General features: G+C 47.7%; 1 protein-coding gene and 2 long non-coding RNA genes across 29 annotated transcripts in view; 2 read left to right on the top strand and 1 right to left on the bottom strand.

Moving 5' to 3' along the window:
* NEDD4L (NEDD4 like E3 ubiquitin protein ligase) overlaps positions 1 to 23,663 on the top strand; it is a 375,462-nt gene that overhangs the window by 136,790 nt on the left and 215,009 nt on the right. For 5 of the 26 annotated variants that reach the window (XM_086373625.1, XM_086373630.1, XM_086373635.1 and 2 more), the window contains exon 1: positions 18,130 to 18,465. The exons of 15 other annotated variants lie outside the window; for them this stretch is intronic. Coding sequence is in view for 2 of the 11 variants with exons in the window: in XM_086373617.1 (XP_086229743.1) it covers positions 1,660 to 1,694 (35 nt within the window). In the remaining 9 variants the exon portion in view is untranslated. Of the gene's footprint in view, positions 1 to 1,620; positions 1,695 to 18,129; positions 18,466 to 19,318; positions 19,456 to 20,483; positions 20,624 to 23,663 lie in introns of those variants that run through there. 6 more of the 26 variants (XM_086373617.1, XM_086373622.1, XM_086373631.1 and 3 more) reach the window with 5 other exon arrangements.
* Positions 1,709 to 6,762, top strand: LOC147346348 (uncharacterized). Its single transcript, XR_015154125.1, has 2 exons — positions 1,709 to 3,077; positions 5,938 to 6,762. It is a non-coding gene; the product is annotated as an uncharacterized LOC147346348 (long non-coding RNA).
* On the bottom strand, positions 18,706 to 20,580 carry LOC147346349 (uncharacterized). Of its 2 annotated transcripts, none has more exons than XR_015154127.1 (3): positions 20,443 to 20,580; positions 20,026 to 20,082; positions 18,706 to 19,344 (listed from the first exon to the last, which is right to left on the bottom strand). It is a non-coding gene; the product is annotated as an uncharacterized LOC147346349 (long non-coding RNA). The 2 variants fall into 2 exon arrangements; XR_015154126.1 differs by lacking the exon at positions 18,706 to 19,344 and adding an exon at positions 19,785 to 19,922.

Here is a 23,663-nt window from a genome sequence, read left to right on the forward strand (position 1 = left end):
CTACAAGGTTTGTTTCCACTGTGTTTTTGGTTGCTTGTTGTGCTTCCCCTTTTGAACAACTGATTATTGTTTTAAAGTCTCTATTATTTTTAATTGCTGGAAATTAGGCATTCATGGTAGGAAGGTAGAGAAGCATTCAAAAGAAATACTGCATTTCAAGTTTGTGGGCAACTAGTTGAGAAATCAGAATGGATGAATCATAACTTTGTCACAGTTTCTTTTTCTTTTTGCTAGTGAGAAAATGACAGAGTTGCTTATATATTCTCTCTCTCTCTCACTCACTCGAAACTCGGGAATTCTTTGCAAACAGTGGTTTAATTTTGTTGAAGTGACTTTCTATGTTATCTGCACAGTCTGGACAGTAAAAGAAAAGATTGTAAAAGAAAAAATGTGCAAATTCCTTTCTTCCAGAATGGGTTACTGGCTCCCTGCAGTGTGATTTCATTTTCCCTCTGTTATTAAGTATGTAGTAGAACCAGCATGTGCTGGAAATGAGATTTGAATGAGCAGGTACCTGAATCAGGCTCTTTTGTTTGCAACAACAACAAACCAGTATCTTGGCCTGAAATGTCAAAATATTTGTTCCTTCTCTGGACTAATCTTTCTCAGCCAACGGCTTCACTGTCTGTGTATCAGGGCCTCCAGGTTAGGCCCTGGGGCGTTGTCCTTGGCTGTCCCATCCCTCCAGCTCTTCCTGGTTCCTGCTTGTGCAGAGGGCTTCCCAAGCGGAGTTCACGTTTTCAGGTCAGTCCTCTTCCCCTGCCCCTCTGCACATGAAGAGAATGTGAAAGTCGCTCAGTCGTGTCCCACTCTTTGCGACCTCATGGACGATACAGTCCACAAGGATTCTCCAGGCCAGAATACTGGGGTGGGTAGCCTTTCCCTTCTCCCGGCATCTTCCCAACCCGGGGATGGAACCCAGGTCTCCCGCATTGCAGGCGAATGTGGATTCTTCACCAGCTGAGCCACCAGGGAAACCCCATGAAGAGAGTGCTCCCTCTCAAACAGACCGCATTCCGCTCCGGGTGGGCCCTTCAGCCATCGCTCCTGTAGTGGTCCTGACTCCGGCGCCCTCTGTCTGCGCCCTCTATTTGGCCTCGGCTCCCTGCCCCCCAGAGCTGTTCTCAGATCCGTGCTTCTGGCGCCCCGGACGACCACCATTTCCCCTCTTGCACAGCCATCTCCTTCACGACGATGCCCAGGGAGATCGCCCGCAGGCGGCTTTCCCCACCTCCGCGCCCACCTGGCCCGGGTGTGGGGCAGCGCGTGGTCCGCTCGGCCTGGTGCTGGGCGGTCACTGGGCGGTCACGCTGTGCGCATGCGCTTTCCGCACCTTTCCCTCCCCCGCCCCACCCTGGTCAGTTTCCTTTTCTTTGGTCCTCCTTTCTTCAGTATATCCTCCGGTTTTCCTTACCTTCTCATCTCATAATTTCTTATTTTACTGTTCTGTATGTATTGTTAAGACCCTCATTCTTTACAATATTTAGTTTATACAGTTTAGTAACATAAAAAAGCCTCTACCAGGACATACCACATGACTTTTAGCTTCTTATGTTGAAGCTACCACAACTGCCTTTAATTTGAAGGAGGGCCTCACCCTTAACCCCTCTGACTTTGTAGAATTCGCTGGAGGAGAGGCATTGTGAAGCGTCCCGGACCATGAAGGTTTCTGAATCCTGTGTATCTACGCTCAGGTGTGTGGGGGAATTATAGCTCCCTCTGGTGGCCAGACCATCAGGTGCATTTTCGTTCTGGACTATTGAAATAATTTTCATATCTAGTAATGCTTAGGAGTTCATTTTAAATTTTAAAAATTCAAATCTTGTTTGGCAGGTATTTGAATTATTCTCAATAGTGACATACAGAGGAATGAAGGTTTTACTTTAAGCGGTCCATACTTTCTACACGGTTTTAAAGTAGATGGTACATAGCATTAAGCTTTATTTCCTTCTTTTCCTTCCCTTTCTCTGCCAAGTAATTTCCTAGAGTTGTAGGTCATCACAATACAAAGCCATGAACTATAAAGGAATAAATAAATATTGAGAAGAAATGAACATTTTCAAATGAAGGTCCAGTATGGCCCAAAGAGAAAATGGATTTAATGAATTTTCAGTTGCACGTTTTTATGGATCAGACCTTTAAAATGCATTTTTCCTTATGAAAGGAATTTCCAGACTGACATTCTTAATATAGAGAGATAGTAATATAAAGAGTTATGTATATCCATGCTCATGTGGGAGACAGGTGTGGATGGTTTCAAAAATATTTATATTTGGCTTTGGAAATTAAAAAAATATAGTTTGCATATGCTTCTGTCTGAGGTTGTGGGAGTTTTTAGCACTATGGAGAAGTTAATGAAAGCAATCCATGACATGAAAAACAGACTTAGGAAAGACTAGAGGGTTTTAAAATTTTTCTCTTGTCATCTCTTCCCTGTAGGTAAGTTTTTAATGATGCATGTAGACAGCAGTGCTTTTCAGATTGATGACAGTGACCCTTGAAGAACAATAGCAGCACCAATAAACTTTTTTTTCTAATGAAAGCTTGGCTAATTTTCTCTCAGGTGTGCTTGGGGGTTTTTAAGATAACATTCTGTTGGTGGCTGGGAAGGGTGCATCTTTGTGGGAGACCTACTTGAGTGGGCAGGTTACAGCCCAGGGCTTATTTCAACAGAATAGGGGGTGGCTCCGACAGCCCCAGAAGAAAACAACGCAGGTCATTTCTCTACTCATTTTGCTTGTTCTCTTCTCCCTGCACTGTTTTTTCATGTCTGTAAATACCGACAAGACACAATACCACGAGGAAAGCCATAAAGGCTTTCAGTGGGACAAAAAAAAAAATTGGGAGGCACTGGGGAGAAAGATCAGGGGGAAAATCGTGTGTCCGTTTGTCATGGCACTGTACTCATTTATTTCCTTCTCAGTTGAAGACATTCCCGTTTATTAGGGCTGTCAGGAGGGCTCTTGTGAGCTGACATTCGCAGCCCCAGCAGGGCTGGGATGAGAGATGAGCACAAGGGCTGTTGTGTTTTCTCCAGACACCCCTCCCCTGGAAAAGGCCTTCCTCCAAAGCGTGAGGTGAGTCATCACAGCAGCAGCAAAGCTCTAAAACCGCCTCAGCTGAGAAGATGCTGCCTCAGTGGGACGGGACTTCCTTCCGGTGGAGAGGTCTGAGAGGTGGTGTGAGCTCCACGGACTGCAGACAGGCTCAGCCGTCCAGAGGGTGTTAACCCTTGTTGCAGGAGACGTGTCTTGTCACCCTGGGTCACAGCCTCGCCCAGCTTGCCCTGCCTTTTGCCTCCCTCTGGCTTTATTTTATCCTCTTGAGCATTTGTGGTCCACCTGAGGCTTTCTTTACAGAGCGGACCAAGTAGAGAGTCCCTCATAACAGTGAGGATGGCAACAGAAATGTCGCCATGCCCGAGAGGCTTTTAAGTCCTTTAAGCTGGGCTGGAAATTGGCTTCAAATAGTAAGAACAAACAGGTTAAAAAAAAAATTGGATAGAGGTGGCTCAATTCTGTTCCTTTTTTTTTTCTTCCCCCAAAAAGAAACCCCACAGTGCTAATGGGCAGTGCATCATAAATGGTTTTCCAGTTTAATAATGAGGAAGGCAGAGCGGTGGGGGCGGGGGGGTTGTTCTTATTTAATTTCAAATTTACATATTTAAGTGATACAGAAATTGGTGCCTGTTAATTGTGGAAGTCTCAGTAGACACGTAAGAGACAGGAAATAAAAGCCCCTCTCTGCTTCGCTCCCAAGCTTACTGAGGTAGATCCTTTGAACATACCCCCTACCCCCAGATCCGTGCACGTGTGTGTGAGATTGGGGCTGGGCGGGGGCATGAGAGTCCCACCCTACAATCCTGTGAACTTCTCTCAACTCCCCAGTACGCTGTGGCCGTTTCCAGCTCATCCCTCATAAGTATCTTTGTCTTAGCCTTTTCTATGGCCAAGTAGTGTGTCTGAGAATGCTACAGAGTCATTATGTGGAGTGGCGGGTCACCGTCTCCTCGGGTCCAGAGAAGCCTGGCCTTGGTTTAGAGATGGCCTTCTTGTTTGGCCAGAAGTGATGGCACAGGACCTTACTCTTGTTGTAGCCAGACTCTTGCGTTTTGTATCTTGATTTTTTTCCAGGTATGGTTTTGAGCCCCTGCAACGTTCCATGCACCGTGGAAGGCATGGGCAGGAGGGGAACTTTGAGGCCCTGCCTGCTCAGAGCTTAAATTCCACACCCCTTTCATCATCGAAGTCTTGGGCCAACTGCAGAGGAAACCACCTTGAAAGATGCCTGCCCCCCGACCCCCTGACCCCCCGACCCCCCGCCACTGGGAGTCCTGGTTGGAGGACTCTTGCTCCTCGGAATCTGGTTGCTACTGGTTATAAATGATGCTCCAGGTGGAGATCACCTGTTGAGCATCCTTCATCCTCAGTGCGAACATTTGCCCATTCAGGTGCGCTCATGTTGGGACCGAGTGAATCCTTAGCTGGCAGTCAGCGATGCCATCCTCCAGTGAGCTCTCTAGGTCGGATGAACCATCACCTGAGCCACATCTCAGCCCGCCTTGCCCCCTCCTGGCTGAGAGCTCTTGCTGGAGCATCTCGTCTAGCAGATTGAGTTGAGTATTGCCTGCAAAGCTCCTGACTGTACCCATAGGCTTCTTAGCTACGGCTGACTGTTTCTTGCCCTTGTGGGTATCACTTTAGCTTGCTTCTTTGTATGTGAATGACCGAAGTTTTACTTCAGCTCACTCTAAATTTGTGAAAACCCTTTTTAGCCTAAAAAAAATTAGTTTTAAGAAATTTTCTTCCACCCTCTTCCTTTTTATAGTCTATTCATTTCAGTTTCTGATGTCAGAGGAGTTCCATGTTCATTTATAGAAAGAAAAAATCAGTTAAAGAGGAAAAAGCTACTGAAGGGAAGAAGGCTTGTGCTCTGCAGCCTTCAGGATTGACTGTGTTGGTAGCAGGGACTTTCATGGGAGGTTAGGTGTGCCTGGCTTTGGTGTCGCCATCTCTGGGGACGTGCCCTGCTGTGGTGTTGTCTTTTGTGCAAGGAAAGTTCTGGGGTTGGGTGGGGTTTACCCTCTCACAGGGCTTCCTGACTCATGATTTCCTGCCAGCATCCTCCTGGATGGTTTGGAGTGTGGAGGTGAGGTCTTTCTGGGGATGCTCCCTGGACCATCCCAGAGGCCTTGAGGGGGCACGTGGGACCGTGGCTCACAGTTTTCTAAAGGAGCTGGGTCAATGTTTAAAGATGCTCTTCATGATTAGCATGGTGTCTTCCAGAAGGGTTTTTCAGAGTCTTGGTTTTTTGAGTCAAAGGTGTTCTTTTTCCAAGCCCCGCTCTCCCATCTCTGGCAACAGGAAACCACACCCTGTCAGCAGTCACTAATCAGTGATGCTAATTAGCAATGGTCCTTGGTTTCTAGGTACTCGCAGGTGGTGCTAGTGGTAAAGAACCCGCCTGCCAGTGCAGGAGATGCAGGAGACCTGGATTTGATCCCTGGGTCGAGAAGATCCCCTAGAGGAGAGCATGGCAACCCACTCCAGTCTTCTTGCCCGGAGAATCCCATGGACAGAGGAGCCTGGCAGGCTGCAGTCCATGGGGTCGCAAAGAGTCAGACACGACTGAACACACACACCTTGGTCTCAAGGCAGTTGTGCTGGAGGGCAGTGCGCAGTGCCGCTCAGCGGGGTGCACATGTTCACGCTGGTGCCACGGGAGTGATGGGGAGGTCAACTGTGAAGGGACCCTGGGGTGAGGTTACTCGGGTCTGTGGTCTGAATATCGCTCACTTCGCTGGGCTTTTCTAATCTGGAGCTTGGAGTCAGCAACAGTTGCTGGGGCAAGATTTCAAAAGGAAAGATCCCTTTCCCATAACACACAGTTTAAACCTAGCAATATCCACAAATCTTTTTTTTTTTTTTTTTTTTAAAGAGGCTCAAGTTGGTCCACCTCAGTGACAACAAACGGTGAGAGACGTTATGAATGAGCAGGCCAACTCTGTCTGAAGAGTGTGCATGGCCAAAAAGATGCCAGAAAGCTTAAAAAAGAGTGGGGATAACCCTGCCAGTTTCTAAGAACAGCGAAAGAGCGCGTTTTCTTCCTAGAAAATGATGGCCTGCAAATCAAGGAAACGACCTGTCACCTAATTGGAGAATGATCATCGGAGAGCACGCACGGAGTTCAGGGAAGAGGGAATCCCAGTGACGATCAAGCGCACAGAGACAGCAACCTTCACTTACAGCAAAAGAAGGGGCGGAAGCTCTAGCGGAAAAGCTTTTGCAGCTCTCATGTTTTCAGAAAGGGAGAATTTTAATAGCAGTATGTTGATATGAGGGTGATGAAGTGGCTCCCCTTTAATCTGTTACTGGAGGGCATTGAAGTGGGTGTAACCGCTAGCAAATGTTGATTAAAATGACAGGAGCCAGCCCTCCCAGTTTGGCTATTTTATTCAAAAGATGAACTTCATACCTGTGTGAAGTGAAGAGGTTACAAGAATGCACATTCCCTTGTTGATCTAATCAGAAAAGATTAAAAAGAACCAAAAGTGTCTGTTAAAAAACAGCTGAATCCGGGGGCTTCCCTGGTGGTCCGGTGGTTAAGACTCCACCCTTCCAATGCAGGGGGCCCAGGTTCCAGCCCCTGGTCGGGGAAGTTCCATGTGTCATGGGGTGTGGCCATAATTAAATGCATTATTTTTTTTTTAAAGGTTAGTGTTTTGTTTTGTTTTTAAACAAAGAAAGAAAAAAAAACCCCAGCTGAATCCTGTGTTCTGACGTCAGCATCTGCTCTGCTGGCTCTCCTTTTCTGTGCTGGTTTTATTCTCAACCAGGTTTCTTTTCTCTCTTTAATGGTTGCTCTAGACTCCCATTCATGACAGAGGGTGGCTCTGGCAAAGTTTAGGACTTGCCTTCTGTTGGGTCACTCCCTGACCTGTGAGCAGAGGAATGGGGCATTCTTTAAAATGCCCTGTTGTGGAATAAATCACTCATTTATATTAAGGAAAAAAGTCAAACCCGATGACTCACTCACCCTCCTGTCTTCACTTCCTCTTCAAGTTCCCAGGAGGGCTTTCTGTCCTTTGTTATCATTTATGGATGAAGCAACAGAGTCCAAGACCTGTATTTTGAAACATTGTGGTTTTATGCAATATAATTAGATCACCATCATGATATCAACCTTAGGAGACAGAAACTAGTCTTTGCGGGTTCCAGTGGAGAAAAGCCCAGGATCAGAAAGGGTAAGCCACTTGCCTAAAGTCTCAGCAGGGAGGTGGCAGAACCAGCTTTGACTCCAGGGGGCATAGGCTCTGTTCTCATCCACAGTGCCTGCGTAGCTCCTGGGGCACCCTGGCCCAGCCCCCAGCCAGTCTGATCCAGCTGGCCTGGGGTGAGATGTGGGCATCGGTTTTCACAGCCCCCCAGGGGTTTGGAATGAGCTAGGAAGTCCTGCTCTGTGCCACCAGCAAAGGCTGAAGGTCGCTGATGGTCTTGACATGGCAAAGGGCTCAGATCCCTGGTTCTCTACTTTCAGGAAGAGAACTCTGGCTGACATGGTTAGGCCTGTCCTTATGTGAGAAAGTCATCTTTGAAGTAATAGATGCTTGGAAAGATGTTAAGCGGCGGACAGTGGGCAGGACTGTTGTAGGCAGGAAGCACTGGGCATAGTGAGGGTTCTAGGAAAAAACTTGCTTTCCTGTCTCTCTGGATGGTGGTCTTCGATGGTCAGCCTTTATCAGCTTCCCATGAGATGACTGCAGACGGGCCAGGGGAACCCAGAGGAGCATTGTGATGACTTGACGTTTGTCCTCCTCGGGGCACTTCGTTTCTGCACTCATGCCTGGAAAAGTTACTCAGCCGCATTGGCAGGTGTGGCGTGGAGCTGGGGGACAGGAACCCGAGAAGGAGGCGCAGCTTCTGGATGGAAAATTCGATGCACAGGGTGGGGACTGGGGAAGAAAGGTTGTAAAGGGAAAAAAAGTATTTCCTTAGGGTTGTTGTCACCTGGAACACAGGCGCACACACGGCATGAGAGCTGTGAGTTTCAGTTTTATTGGGGAACTTACTGAGGCCGCTAGCCCGGGAGACAAGCTCTCAGATTGGTCTGAGCAACTGTTCTGGAGAGGTGAGGGTGGGTGGGGGGGCTATGCCAAGAGCTTCTCTTCTGTGTGCATGGGTGCTGAATCACATTTCAGAGACGAGAGTTTTGGGTGAAGTTAGAAAAGGATAGATGTATTACTTGCCAGGCAAAGGGAGACACAGCTGGTTCTTGCCTCAAAACTATGTATCCCAGCTTGGAGAGGATAGTGAGAGGTTTTACAGTAATGGTTCAAAGAGGATGTGATCAGCTTGTGGACATTCTTCTGATGGGTTGGTGTTGAGGTATGTAGGAGTCGGCATCGTCGACCTTCATGCTCCAGTTGGTCTGGGGTCTACATGCTTGTGGGCAGCATACCGTGTTAATTGTTAACTTCTCCCACCTGGAGAGGTTTCAGTATCTGCAGAATAGCTCAAAGATATTGTTGTGTGTATCCCTTAATGGGGAAACAGGACCTTGCCCCAAGGGTGCTCTTGATGGTTTCTCGTTGGTTTCCTATCTCCTCCTTTCCCTAATTAATAACCATTTGGATCTGCCCGTTGGAACTTAGGGAAGGTCATGGAAGCTGATTGATGACTTTCCCTGTTATCAGAGAAATGGGGGACGCAGAAAGGCTTTGTGCCCAGGAGCCCCACTGGACCCTGCTTGGTATCGGGGGATTGTAATTTTGGCAAAGACTGCAAGGAGATCCAACCAGTGCATCCTAAAGGAAATCAACCCTCAGTACTCACTGGGGGGCTGATGCTGGAAACCCAATACTTTTGCCACCTGATGTGAAGAGCCAGCTCATTGGAAAAGACCCTGATGCTAAGAAAGATGGAGGGCAGGAGGAGAAGGGGCAACAGAGGAAGAGATGGTTGGATGGAATCACCAACTTGATGGACCTGAGTTCAGCAAACTCCAGGAGGTGGTGGACAGGGAAGGACAGGGAAGCCTGGCGTGCTGCAGTCCATGGGGTCGCAAAGAGTTGGACACAACTTAATGACTGAGCAACAGCAACACACAACCAGACGCACATCACAGTAGAAGGCTTCTGCTAAGTCAAGAAGAGCAGGTGTCTCCATGAATTATTTTAGTGCTTTTCTAGGCATGAGGAGATGGAAGAAATTGGGTTAATAAAATTTTCTCCTGAAGACCTGTTATGTTTTCTCAGAGCAGAGAGTGCCCTGTCCCCGATCTCCATCCTGAACCCCCTGCCAGGGTGTATGGAAGGCCAGGGACAGCACTAGCCAGTGACTTCATTCCTGTAGGACCAGCGAGTGACAGTCTTTCAGTTGTCCCTGTAAGCCAGGAAAGGAAAAAATGGAAGTTTAGGAAACTGCAATTGGGCTGTAAGTTCATTGAGCTTTATTATGCCCAGACGTTGCACTCGGTCCTTTCCATGAGTGATGTTCATAGAGGATGTGTGATCCCACATCTGACACACGTCGTTTTCTCCTTTCCTCAGGGCTTCACTAACCTACGGGGGAAGGAGAGATGTAAGGCAGAGTACATGTGTAGAGCTTCAGAGCTGAAAGAGACCCTAGGGCCAGGAGGTCTCATGCCTGGCCCTGCCTTAGGGGAGCCTCAGAAACACACTGGTGTCAGGACTCCCTTGTGAGAGTCATCCGTTTGTCCTGGAATCACAGCTAGAGGCAGGGTGAGGGCTTGGGCCCCCTGAGCATGGCACAGTCTGTGCTCCAGTGACGAGGACCAGCCCCAGGGCTCTCTCCAGGACCTTCAGTCTCTGCTCTTGACCTTCCCAAGAGCATCCCACTCCTGGGAATGGACGGAAGTTGAGTAAATGCACACTTCAGTGCACCTGCCAACTCACTTCAGTTGTATCCAACTCTTTGTGACCCCATGGACTGTAGCCCACCAGGCTTCTCTGTCCATGGGATTCTCCAGGCAAGAACGCTGGAGTGGGTTGCCATTTCCTCCACCGGGGGATCTTCCTGACGCAGGGATCAAACCCCCATCTCCTGGGACTCCTGCATTGCAGGCAGATTCTTTACCACTGAGCCACTGGGAAAGCCCTGAGCACACAGGCACGCCTAAGGAGAAGACGGTCTCTGCACAAGGGACCCGGATGTCTAGTCTGGCGGGCGGGTTCATCCATTCATGGTCTTTCTAAGGAAAATGGTTGCACAGCTTAATGTTCTTCCAATCCGAATGTGCGGCAGGAAAGAAGTGGGGAGTTGGTTCTTTCTCTGCACTGCTCTCCTGCACAGTAAGGGAGCCCTGACCTTCTCTCCCAGGCCCCTTTGTTATGCAGCAGGCCGGGGAAAGAAAGACTTATCTTTCAGCCATCCAGGGCGCCAGGCAGAGGACAGGAAGCCAGACTAGGGCTTTGTACTCCCCCACCAGCTCTGAGAGTCTTTGTCTTCATCTGGTATTTACTCAGCACCTGTCACCTCCTGGGAATCTTTAAAATTGTTCTGGAAAGAAACCATTCTGCCTCAAGTGTCTATTTTTAGACTGTGTATAAAGCCCACATTGGATTTCTGCTGCCTTTCTCTCTATTTGGTGTTTGAAAGGCAATGGGATCTTTTGTCTTTAAAAGTTCAGCACCTCTGACTGCTTTCCCACCTGAACCCCAAACCCCTGGGATGCTCTGGGGTTTAGCTCTTCTTCCCTCATTCTGACCAGAACTGAAACCACAGGCGATGACCTTTACATCAGAGCAGATGAAATAATACAAGTGGGGGAATGGAGGGAAGGAAGCTATTTCAATACATTGAGCCTGGAGTTCGAGTGAGTGTGAATCCGGCTGGATCTGCCCTGGGCATATTTATCCTGTTCAGCGAGACTGCTTTGAGCTTTGGACTCTGCAGAAGCTGTCCAAGTTCAGGACAGGTCTTTCTGACAGTTCCTAGCCGAAGGAGTTAGCAGTGTGGATGAGGAGTGTTGCCTGCCGCATCCGTAAACAAAGAACCACGTGCCCATCGAGCCATCGGCCACAGCATCCACCCTCCGCTGTGCACCCCGAAGCGGAGAGAACGGGACAGTGGCCTGAGAGTTAAGTGTTAGTTGCTCAGTCCTGTCCGACTCTGGGACCCCATGGACTGGAGCCCATCAGGCTCCTCCATCCATGGAATTCTCCAGGCAAGAATACTGGAGTGGGCTGCCATTCCCTCCTCCTGACCCAGGAATCGAACCTGTGTCTCCTGCTTGGGGGCAGATTGTTTACTGCCTGAACCACCAGGGAAGCCGGTGCTTAGAGAAGCACTGAACTCAATGACTTGATGAGCAGCAATCTTTCTGATGCTGACTGATGGTTTCGGTTGCAAACTTCAGTATATCCTGGCCCGTCCCTTCCTTCTTACAGTAGTCCTTAGAGCTATCTGAGAGGCTGCCTGGTGGGCTTAAAGGCTCCCCAATGAAACCTAGTTCCCAACTTTCAGGCTGAGCCTTGTTTTTAGTGGACAGCAGCTATCAAGTTCAGTGGTGAACCGTAAGAAAACAGGATTAAGGTGTTGAGGTGGGATTTTGGCCACATCCTAGTTAGCGAGGGGTGATTTGCTCTTCGGCCAGGGGTTTTGGCTTTTTCTGTTGACATGAAACTCACTGTGTGGCCTGCAAGGCAGTGAGAATTCAGAGTGAAGCCTGCAACCCACGGGGGTGGTGGGGGTTTTATATCTTCTCCTCTTTGCCTTTTCTTCCGTTTTGTACCTTTTTCCCGTCCTTGTCGTCTTCCTCCCTGTCTCCATAGGGAGAGAATTCAGTGTATTCTGTTTCTTTTTTGTTGTTGTAAACTTTTTTTTTTGCTATGCCAGGTGGCATGTGGAATCTTAGTTCCCTGACCAGGGATCGAACCCATGCCCCTTCCACTGGAAGTGGACAGTCTTAACCACTGGACCACCAGGGAAGTGTCCCTATTTTGTATTTATTGAATAAAAATTTTATGATCCACGTTAGTAAATTTAAAGTAAGGGAATTGACTATTTTATATGGAATTCTCTCCAGAAAGATAAAAACCAGTAAAACCAAACTAAGTGTTCCTTTAGGCAAAAAAAAAAAAAGTTAATATATATGTACAGGAAAGACTAGAAAGAGTGCATACAAAATCCCTACATCATATCAAGGTGGTAAGATCATCAGTTGTTTTTGCTTTTTTTGCTTTCTAAATTTTCTTCTATAAATATATTATTGTTATCAAACAGAGAGAAAGAAAGACATGCATGCCTGATGATTAGCTAACATACTTGAATTCTAAGAGAATACTGAAGAAAGTCTTATATCCTTATATTTCAAAGGATGTGTGCGTGTATATATATATCTCCTTATATATCCAGGGGTTGAGTTTTAAGGATGAAGCATTGTTTACCATGAAGAAAGAGATAAAGCGACCTCAGTTCAGTTCAGTTCAGTCGCTCAGGCATGTCCAACTCTTTACGACCCCATGAATCTCAGCACGCCAGGCCTCCCTGTCCATCACCAACTCCCGGATTTCACTCAAACTCTTGTCCATCTAGTCGGTGATGCCATCCAGCCATCTCATCCTCTGTCATCCCCTTCTCCTGCCCCCAATCCCTCCCAGCATCAGAGTCTTTTCCAATGAGTCAACTCTTTGCATGAGGTGGCCAAAGTACTGGAGTTTCAGCTTTAGCATCAGTCCTTCCAAAGAACACCCAGGACTGATCTCCTTTAGAATGGATTGGTTGGATCTCCTTGCTGTCCAAGGGACTCTCAAGAACTGGACATGAAACAACAGACTGGTTCCAAATAGAAAAAGGAGTACGTCAAGGCTGTATATTGTCACCCTGCTTATTTAACTTATATGCAGAGTACATTATGAGAAACGCTGGGCTGGAAGAAGCACAAGCTGGAATCCAGATTGCCGGGAGAAATATCAATAACCTCAGATATGCAGATGACACCACTCTTATGGCAGAAAGTGAAGAGGAACTAAAAAGCCTCTTGATGAAAGTGAAAGAGGAGAGTGAAAAAGTTGGCTTAAAGCTCAACATTCAGAAAACAAAGATCATGGCATCTGGTCCCATCACTTCATGGGAAATAGATGGGGAAACCGTGGAAACAGTGTCAGACTTTCTTTTTTTGGGCTCCGAAATCACTGCAGATGGTGATTGCAGCCATGAAATTAAAAGACGCTTACTCCTTGAAAGGAAGATTATGACCAACCTAGATAGCATATTGAAAAGCAGAGACATTACTTTGCCAACAAAGGTCCGTCTAGTCAAGGCTATGGTTTTTCCTGTGGTCATGTATGGATGTGAGAGTTGGACTGTGAAGAAGGCTGAGCGCTGAAGAATTGATGCTTTTGAACTGTGGTGTTGGAGAAGACTCTTAAAGTAATCTAAATTAGTTTAATTATGGTATATATCTTGGAATAGTATGAAGCCATAAATAATGATGTTTCTGGTAAATATTTAGTGATAGGAAAACACTAAGTGAAAAAGTAAGTTACAGATCATTTTGTATCATTTGATTCTGTTTCTTTTGGAAGAAATCTACACATGTAGAAATATAGAAGACAGTCTAAAATATAAATCTGTAAATAATGTTCACAGGACAAGATTCCTGGGTCTTTATTGTTTTCCTTTGCCTGTGTGTATGTGTAGTTTTTCTGTTTAAAAAAAAAATCAACATTGCTATTGTAGAAATTGAAAAGGTTTATTTCAGTTTTAGAAAATTGCATCTGAGTGAGAATCTGTTGATGTAAACTTGTAGTTGACCTTTTTCCCCTATAGTTAAACCCATCTTGTGCCTTCAAGAGAATTAAAACAGTGAATTTATATTATTGTCAAGTAGATTTCTGATGACTGGATTATTGACAGTTATAATGGCTGAGATTTTTCATTGCCCTTGATATCAATGAATAGTGTTTTTTTCTGGTGTATTTGGGTTTTTCTAGGAGAGGCAACGGAGAAGGCAGTGGCACCCCACTCCAGTACTCTTGCCTGGAAAATCCCATGGATGGAGGAGCCTGGAAGGCTGCGGTCCATGGGGTCGCTGAGGGTCGGACACGACTGAGCGACTTCACTTTTACTTTTCACTTTTATGCATTGGAGAAGGAAATGGCAACCCACTCCAGTGTTCTTGCCTGGAGAATCCCAGGGACGGGGGAGCCTGGTGGGCTGCTGTCTATGGGGTCGCACAGAGTCGGACACGACTGAAGTGACTTAGCAGCAGCAGGAGAGGCAACAGTGCTGTTTCTCACACTTTCCTGCGGTTAGAAGCCTCATTTTTCTAAGGGGAAGCTAAATAATGAAGCTTTTCCAGAATGATGTTACAAGTGAAGCTCTGAGCCGGTGGGTGGGCCTGTCGATGATGCCTGTGATTTCAAAATTCAAACACCGTTTCCGTGTGTAGTGAGGTTTTGCAGCTAAGTTCCCTGGGCCAAGGCTGTCTCCAAGAAGGCTGGCTCCAAGGTAATTGGTGAATTACTAAAGAAGACATTGGCCTTGCTGTGCAGCAGCTTAAAATTTTACTGGTGCGATAAGCTCATTACAAAGCAATTACATTAAGCTAGAAGTCAGTGCATAAACCCATGGTAAATGGTATGCACAGATGATGTTTTTTATTTCAGAAAAATAAGTCCTGAATGGGCAGTGAGAGGTGGTCTCCGACAGGCCTTTCTACCCCGGAAACCCCAGGGCCAGCATGGTACTCGGCTTAGGGCTGGAGCTTAAACACAGCTGCTGAACAAGCTGCTGACTGGGCTTTTCCAACCTTCGCTCCTGTGTACACAGACCTGGGATCTGGTCACTCACTGCAAGATGAGAAGCTGTACCTTACAGAAAGGCATTTCGAGAGGAAGATTAAATGAACATCCAGGATCACAGATGATTTCCGAGTCTCAGCACTGCTGATTGCAAGCCAGGTGCACCACTGATTGGGTCCCAAGAGGAGACAGTGGCAGGCACAGTCCTTGATGACTTTCCTGTGAGAGGCTTGCTGATTTGGGAAAGGTTAAGATACTCAGCTGCCTTCCGTCAAGTGGAGATGGTCCTCGGTGGCCTCACTCGGGCTGGTTTTGGGTCTCCTGACTCGTGGCTTTTCCAGTTTAATTTAGTGATTCCTAGCAGTCCTTTGACAGCTGACCACCCACCATACTGTCTTTTTGCTAGGCCACCTTGAAGAGCTTTGATGTGTCCACTGGGTCGTTTGCCCCCTGCCCAGCCCAGCACAAACTTCGGTGCTTATGCTGGGTTGCTTCGCATGGATGTAGCCCGCAGGTGCTCATAGCTGACTTTCCCTGGAGTTCCGCCAGCGTCTCTTCACGCTGAAAGGCGCTGTGCCGGGAGCCAGGAGAACACAGACCTGGGCCTGCAGGAACTTATCATCAGTTACTAATTTGAGCTCAGCCTGGAACAACATAGGTGGGGGTGGAGCGGGGGAGATCCCTTAGTGTGTATAGAGTTGTGTTTCAGCCTGCTGGCCTAGCTTCTGGTGGTTTCAAAGAAGCGGTATCCAAGTCAGATATTCTTGTGTTCTGGCACGACACAGCAGCCTGTGTGACCGTGGTCAGCTTGAGTTGGTTGCAGAGGTTTTTAAAGTGAAGGGTCTAAGGAGAGAGCAAGGCCCGTATATGTGGGTCGGGGGAGGACCTGTGTGGCCTCTATTTTTTTTTTTTGACACAAGCTATTTTATATACGAGCCACTTCCAAACATGTTTACATCTGATGGAAAGACAGTAGTGGGAGAGAGGGCCAAGGGGGAGGGCCTATAGGCATACATTTCACAGATTGACTTTGTTGTACAGCGAAACCAACACAACATTGTAAAGCAGTTATACTCCAATTTAAAGAAAAAGAAAAATGAGATCCAAAAAATGTTTAAAGGGCCAAACTCATTAAAAATACATTTTTTTTGACTAAAGTAAAATTAAGCTAGAAACAAATGAGACAAATAGTCAAATCAACTATAAGGAGGTAACTTTTCATGCAATAAAATGCATTTAAGAGTTAAAAAAAAGAAAACCTCTTTGAAAAATAAAATGTACCTCTTGAATGAGTCTAATTCTAATGAGTAGAACTGAACTAAATTGCAATCAGATACTTAATTTTATAGTTGTTGCAAATAATATCTTAGGGCAACCCGGGTGGAAAAGGCAGGGCGTTTTAAGTAGCATAAAGTCCCGAGAATTCTTCTTTTCTGTTGTGACTCAAAGAGGCATCATCTTCTGTTCTAAGCAGATGCTGCTGGTACATGGAGAGGACTTTGCCAGCTAAGGCACAGCTGGTCACCCAGCCTTTTCATACAACCCCCGTGTGTTGCCTTCCCCCTCAGTTCTTGCTTAGAAATCGCTGGCAGCATTTTAGAGTATATTCCAGTGACACCATTGAACTATCAATTTTCTCGTTTCTTCTTTCTCCGTGGCCCTCAGCTTCCTCCAGCACATTTCTTCCCAAGGTTGGCTTCTGCCCTCGGGGACCTGCTGGACTTAGATGTATTTACCCAAGACTGATGAAGGTTTTGGAGGAGGGAAGTAGTTAAGAGTGATTTCTGGAAGTGCCACCTGCTGGGTAGTCCTTTGTGTGTGACCGGATTTCCAGCACATGCTCTCCTCTGGGATCCCACCCACGGCTGGCTGGCTCACTGGTCAGGGCTGTCTCTTCTTTGATGCATCCTGGGTCTTCAGCTGGTCTCTTCATTCGGTTGCAGAAGTCCTGCCTCCTAATTTCTTCATCAGGATTGGCTCTTACCACTGTTAGGTTTGTGGGGGGCCGGGGGGAAGGGGGGCACCCTGGCTCTTTGCTTCTTTTTTCCCTGTCGGTCTCGGGAATTTCATTCTTGGTAACTTAATCACTGGGTGTTGGATGCGGGAATGAGGTGGTAGCAAGTGAGGGAGGTTGGGAAGATGAATTGGGTTGGGGAGAGCCAAAGTTGTCCTGAAGCCATCAAAGCACCAGGGGTTCACATGGGCTGCCTCCTGGAGACTGGACGGGGGGTGGTACATGGCTCATAACTGCAGTGTGCATAAGCCACCACCAGATGGCGATGGCAGCTTCTTGGCCCAGCAGAGCTCTGCGTGCCCCCACCCCCGCCAGGGTCTCTGAAAGCTGTAGCCTTGAACAGGGTACTCAAGCCATTGTCTTCTGCTCAGATTAAAGAGTGGTCTTAACAAGGAACCTGTGAGTCCCATTTTGAGAAATAACTGCCTTTTAAAGGGGAACATTAAAGGAAAAAGACCTTCTGGCTCAATTAAGAGCCTCTTGTTTTCCTGAACACTCCTTGCTCTCAAACATGGATGTGCTCTTGAATTGGGAAGTTGGAGGGAATTGGGGGCAGAAACCTCCTGTAACTTGGGCTGCAGCTTGGTGTCCCTGGCAGGATTGGTGCTGAAAGGCCACGTGCTCTTTGACCATTTTGTGGAGAAATAATTTTTAATTCGGCTCCCCGAGCCCACCCCCGAACCCCCGGTAACTTACTGGAGACATTGGTTTAAACTCGTAGGAGAACCAGCGTTTGCTGCTGGACTTGGGTGGGGTCAGTTTTTAGCTGAGGGAGGTGACGGGGTGGCTGTGGTTGACTTTGGACGTTACTTTTAGATCTTCTGTTGCTGAAGGTTGTCTGTCTGTCTCTCCATGTGGGATGCCTCATAACAGTCCCTGAAGGAGGTTTCAAGGCTCCATTTCTATAGATGAGGAAGTGGGAGGCACTTTAGACCAAGAACTTTGCCTGATGACCCCCAGCTGATAAGGTGGTGGAGATGGAATCCAAAATTAATGTTGTCTGGAAATACATGCTCATTCCGAATATGTAATGACAATTGAGCAATTGCTTAAGCAGCAGTATCTAGAGGGCTTTCTTCTTTCCTGGAACACCCTTCCTCTCAATGCATCTAGAGGGGGAAAATAGCATTCATTTTCCAAACAAGACATTCGTGGTGTGCCTTGGGATTCTAAAGGCCCCAGAGTCACCTGGGGAGCGGGGCCGGGGGGGGGGGGGGTGGGCAGGTATGCACCCTTCTTTCTGTGAGTTGGGGGTTAACTTCCCTGCTTTGCTGGGTCGGGGGCGGTATGTTGTAAGACGTGGTAGTCTCTGCCCTCTCCGAAGAAAGAGCCGCTTCCTTCTTCCCCACATCAGAATCCGCTCCGAATCTGAGCGAGGCAGGCTTCGGGATCCGCTCCCAGCCCAGACAGGCTGCAGCGAGGGGCCCCGACCTGCCTGCTGGAGTGTCGGGGGCGGGCGGATCCCGCGGGGCTCCACCTGGGCGGCGGCGGCGCCACGCCCTCCCCGGCCCCTCCCTCGGACGTGGCACGTCCTGCTCCAGGCTGCTGATCACCTGTCGGCGGGGCACGGGGCAGAGCAGGGGATTTCTGCTCGCTGCCGCCGTTGTTAAGGGAAACCGACAGCGTCTGCATCTCCACCAGCCTCGCTCTATCCCCTTTAATGTGAGGTCTTCCTGCCTGGCATCGGGTAAGTGCCACAAAGGAGTCTGTTTTCCTTGGTTAACATTAACATCAGGAAAATGTTCTCTGATAGATCCTTTAGCTTTAATCTGAATGTGCCAGGATTGGAGACTTGTTTGGTCCTTCTTTCCTCATGTCTCGTTCTCTCCTTCCTCCTCCTTTCCCTCTCTTTCCTTCCTCTTTCTGTTCCTTTTTCTTTCTCTTTTTCCTCTCCCCCCACCTCTTTCATGTCCATAAAACGTTTTTTTTTTTTTTTTGCATGCTTCAGTAATCAAAACATAGACAGTGAAAAATTGTTTCCCCCGTCTCACCTTGTTGGAAACCTCTTCTCTGTGCACTGAAAAATTATAATACAGCTACTGCTCCGGTGCCTCCCTCCCCCAGCGGCCCCTTTATGAATAAATTACTGCATTTGTCATCCCTGTGTGCCTGAAATGTTGAAAATAGACACAGTGGAAGGGATCTGTCATGCAGAGTTTGGAAATTTGGTACAAAACCCCAGGGGAAATGAGGACAGATCGTCTATTAATTTTTTTTTTTTTTTTACCTCATTGTGCATGAAGTTCAGTTTAAATCATAGCCGATGCTACTAGTGAGGTCGTGGTGGGACAGGTGTCCACCTCTTTATTCTAGATTTACCTCCTGGGGTATAAATGTCTTCCTAGTTTGTTTTATAACCTTTACAGGAAGTGCTGGAGGATGAGTCACATGACTCCTAACTTTAGTTTTTCACTTGTGTTCAGAGATTACACGGTTTTGCTCTTATATGGATGTATAATCAGTTATGAACTTTTAAAAATTGTAAATGAGGTGCCAGATGATTAGATCATTGTTCATTGTCTTCTCCCCACGTTCCTCAGCCTCCAGACATAGAAACTTGTATTCCCTTTGAGAGAGAAGAAAACCGGCACTTAGATTTTCTAGACTGTTCGAGCACTCACGTGACACCTCGTTACAAACCCAGAAATTAATCTCCGAGAACCCATTGTCTTCCCAGGTGAGGTTAATCTCACTAGCAGGAATTAATGTGGTTTGCTGTTTTGACACTTTAGACGCAAATAATGGCTCTGTGGCAAATATAGAATGGAGTTGGGTGATCCCGGGATGGAGAAACTAGGGCAGTGCTTGCTCTTTGGGGGCGAGCCCGTCCATAAACGCCGAGAAACTCAGGCTGCCCGAGACAAAGGGTGAGAGGGGGGCTGGCCCTGATTTTTGTGAGTCCTGAAGGGAAGAAGCCGGAGCACGTGCAGCCGCTTGAGGCATATCAGAAAGAACACTTGTCAGGAATCTTCACAGCCCTGGCTCCTTGTTAGGCGAGAACTTGAACTTCTGACCCTGTGGGCTTGGTGGCGACCTATTGTCCCTGAGAGCCGAGTGGCGTTGGGTCCCCGGAGGTGGGAGAAACAGCACCACAGCAGCTCTGATGAAGACGGACCTGCCACCCTCTTGGTGTGGGACTTGCAACTGTAGAGTCGAAACAATCACCTTAAAAGGAGACGTTTCCCCGGAGAAAACGAGAAATAGGAGACACAAGACCCCCCCGCTCCTGCCCCAGCCCAGACTTTACCTGTTTATACTTCCTTCACTGCCCTCTCCCTTGCATGCTAAGGGACAGTTACACCTCCTAAGGGAGAAGGAAGAAAGGAAATAAACCCTAGAGACTTAGCGGCAGCTCTGGGTGAACAGCAGCAGGGGAAGGCAGGCCGGACCTGCCCCCTGCCTCCCAGGACGCCCCTGTGTGGGCGCCCCAGGGCCACTGCAGTGCCCTTCTCCCGAAATGACCCAAACCAGGTGTTTGGCAACAAAAGGCTGCAGCTTTATCTAAATGCGTCTTGCAGCTTGTGAACTCTCACCCCTGCTGAGGGGCCTGGGCGCCTGGTTAATGATCTTTGATGTAAGTGATTCTGTGCCGTGATTAGCATCTAGCTTGGTGAGTGCCCCACAGGCTGACCTCTGTGGTTCTCTCTGCCCGCTGTCTGCCCACCTGTAAGAGCTGGGCACGGCTGGTTTTCTCTTGAAGTGTGTGGTTTCCCTTGGTGGGGGGAGGTGGTGGAGGGGTTGGCGGAGCCAGAAGAGGTGGAACCAAAGAGCTTCATCGGCAGAGCGGCCTGTGTGATGGAGCACTCCTGGGTGGCTTTGAGGCCCTGAGATCCAGGGCTGACCTGGTAAGCCCTTCCTCTGAGCCTGCTTTGGGGGCCTCTGTCCAGGTGAGGGTGATGTTGGGTGATGGGCATCGCCCAGCCGCAGGTGTTGACTGCCTGGGTCTCTTTCAAGTCACCTTGGCAACCATCTGTGCTTCCCAGCTTCTTTCTGCTAAGACACCTGTTGGCGTGCTTCCACGAAGGAAAGAGGCATTCGGGTGGAGCTTACAGGGTGGAGAGTTAGCCCCTTTCTTCTGACCGAAGTAGGTTGCGGAGATGAATTCTACACGGTCACACTGACAGCTAAAATGCGCTAAAGTGGTTGAAATCAGCTTTGAACCTTTCCTCACAAAAAGGAGAAGTGACCTTTATAACGATAAGAAGGTTTAAAACCAGGTTTTACAAATCCAGTGGCAGCAACCCACAGTCTCTCAGGTTTCCCCTAAGAACTTACTCATCCTGTTTGGCTGTTGTTTATAAAATATTCCTCTCCACCCCACCCCTAGATGAAGCAGAGTGACATATCAAGAAACCTCAACACTTTCGCCGAAAGCATCTGTAAGGGCAGCGCCTCCTCCCACGGGATCTCCTCTCCCCCTGGCGTCGTTGTCTTCTGGGGAGTGGGGTCTGAATGGTGGAGGAGTGGCGGCAGAATGACCCTGGGCAGCACGCCCCGCGGCCCTCGGGGGCGGCATGTGGGTGGGTTGGGTGGCGCCCAGTGGTCATGAGCTGTCCGTCTTGGCCTCTTTCCCAGGCCAGCTTCTGCCCTGTGCTAGTGCGGTTTGGCTGCGGGCTGTAGAGCCCTGGGACAGAGAGGGTGAAGGCTGGCTTCTGACCTTTGTTTCTAGGAAATCATCACGCCTATATATTTTTAATTTTTATTTTATATTTTTACTGTCTATTATATATTAAAAGTACTAACTCGTAACAGTTGAGGGGGAAAACATGATTTTGCTTCTTTGGGCACCCACAGTGATGATGCTTTCTGAGACAAATACTCGTCTGTAGGGTCTAATAAAATATTTTTTTAAGAAGTCATGTAATCCATGTTGAGATCGTGCATTGCTATGGGGATCATATTATATTTATTTATATTCATCATGAATTGCTCCAAGGGCTTCTCAGCCAAGATTGACTTAGCCTCCTCTCCACCCCCGGGGACATTTAGCAACATTTGGGGACACTTTTGATTGTCCTTCAGTGGGCACAATCCAGCAGTGCCGCTCAACTTTTCGCAGTGAACAGGACAGCCCTCCAGCACAAAGAAATGTGCCCCCAGCCAGCCACAGTAGTGCCGACGCTGCCCAACCTTGCCTTAAGGAATGTGCAGAATTAGAAATGCTGTGGAAAATCTGAATGCTCTGAGTAGCCTATTCATAAAGAGTAAAAGTTGGATTTTTGCAGGAGTGCTCCATTGGGCCAGGTTGAGTTCCTCATGACAAATTAGTGGAGCCTGTGAGTTATATAAGACAGCAGCAATACAAAGCATTTCTTTGCAGTTCACGTTATTGGCCAAGTGCCTTATTATAACATTATTTAGTAGTTATAAACCTGAACAGAGGATTCGCCTCTGTGGTCAGGCAGGAAAAGCACTGTCCGTTTGTGGAGGAAATCACTCCACGGCCGCTGGTGGGGAGAGGGGTCCGAGTGGTTGTGCTGTCTGAGTCCCTCTGTGGCCGGGAACAGGACAGGGGTGTCTCTGCCATCAGCCTCGCTGCGGAGACTGTAATCAGAGACGACTGTGGAATGTTAGATACAGAAGGAGACCTTAAGAGCCAGTTTAGCCTAACACTTTCTCTTTCAAGATAAACCCTGCTGCTGCTGCTAAGTTGCTTCAGTCGTGTCTGACTCTGTGCGACCCCATAGACAGCAGCCCACCAGGCTCCCCCATCCCTGGGATTCTCCAGGCAAGAACACTGGAGTGGGTTGCCATTTCCTTCTCCAATGCATGAAAGTGAAAAGTGAAAGTGAAGTCACTCAGTCGTGTCCGACTCCTAGCGACCCCATGGACTGCAGCCCACCAGGCCCCTCTGTCCATGGGATTTTCCAGGCAAGAGTACTGGAGTGGGTTGCCATTGCCTTCTCCAAAGATAAACTCTAGCCCAGAAAAATGAGCTTCCCTTCTCTGATCATTCTCATGGGGTTCCTCCCTCAATTTAGTTCTTGGGGAACTTTTTATCCTTTTATTGAATTTACTTTCCGTGAGTCATGTGTTCATTTTCAACACCTTTTGTCATCACTCTGCCTTGCTCTTTGAAAACTTCGAGGTTAATAATTTTTTATGTGTTGACTTCTTGACGCCTTAATGAGACGAAACTAAGCCTGGGAATGGGACAGTGGCTCACACACCCAGACAGGTGTTCTGTGAGCTTCGGCCCCTGAAAGGCTATTTGTTGACCTGATTTAAATGATGCTCAGCTTAGTGTGAGTGTACCACTTGTGGTACCTAGAACTGACTTCCAGGTTGGTGTTTTCATGCAACAACTCAGTCTTCATACATGGAAGTTCATTATATACTTGATAAATGTAGGTTCTCTTAAGACGGTGGGTGGTGGTGGTAAGTTTAGTCGCTGAGTCATGTCCGACTCTTGTGACCACGTGGGCTGTAGCCTGCCTGGCTCCTCTGTCCACAGGTTTTCCCAGACAAGAATACTGGAGTGGCTTACCATTTCCTTCTCCAGGGGATGTTTCTGACCCAGGGATGGAACCCCCGACTCCTGCATTGCAGGGAGATTCTTTATGGCTGAGCTACCAGGGAAGCCCTGAGATATTACTGTAGCTATTGATCAGGGTTGGTCTTTTGAAGAGCTGAGACTTGGTGGTGATTTCACGATTTTGCATTTTTCTTGGGTTTCGCATGCCTTGAGAAACATCATTTTAGTCTTTTATGCTTGTTACTTATTATATTTGCTTAAATAGCCTTCCTGTGGTTGACTTTAAAATCCAAAGAAAACAAAAATTGCATACTGGAACAGGAAAAGACAGTAGGGAAGAAAAGGATATAATGTAATAAGGTATAGACTTTACTTAATGATGATATATTAACCTTGATTCATTAATTATA

This window comes from Bos grunniens, chromosome 24, assembly GCF_055505025.1.
Source record: "Bos grunniens cultivar Pamir isolate PY7600 chromosome 24, Bosgru_T2T1.0, whole genome shotgun sequence".
Classification (NCBI taxonomy): Eukaryota; Metazoa; Chordata; class Mammalia; order Artiodactyla; family Bovidae; genus Bos; species Bos grunniens.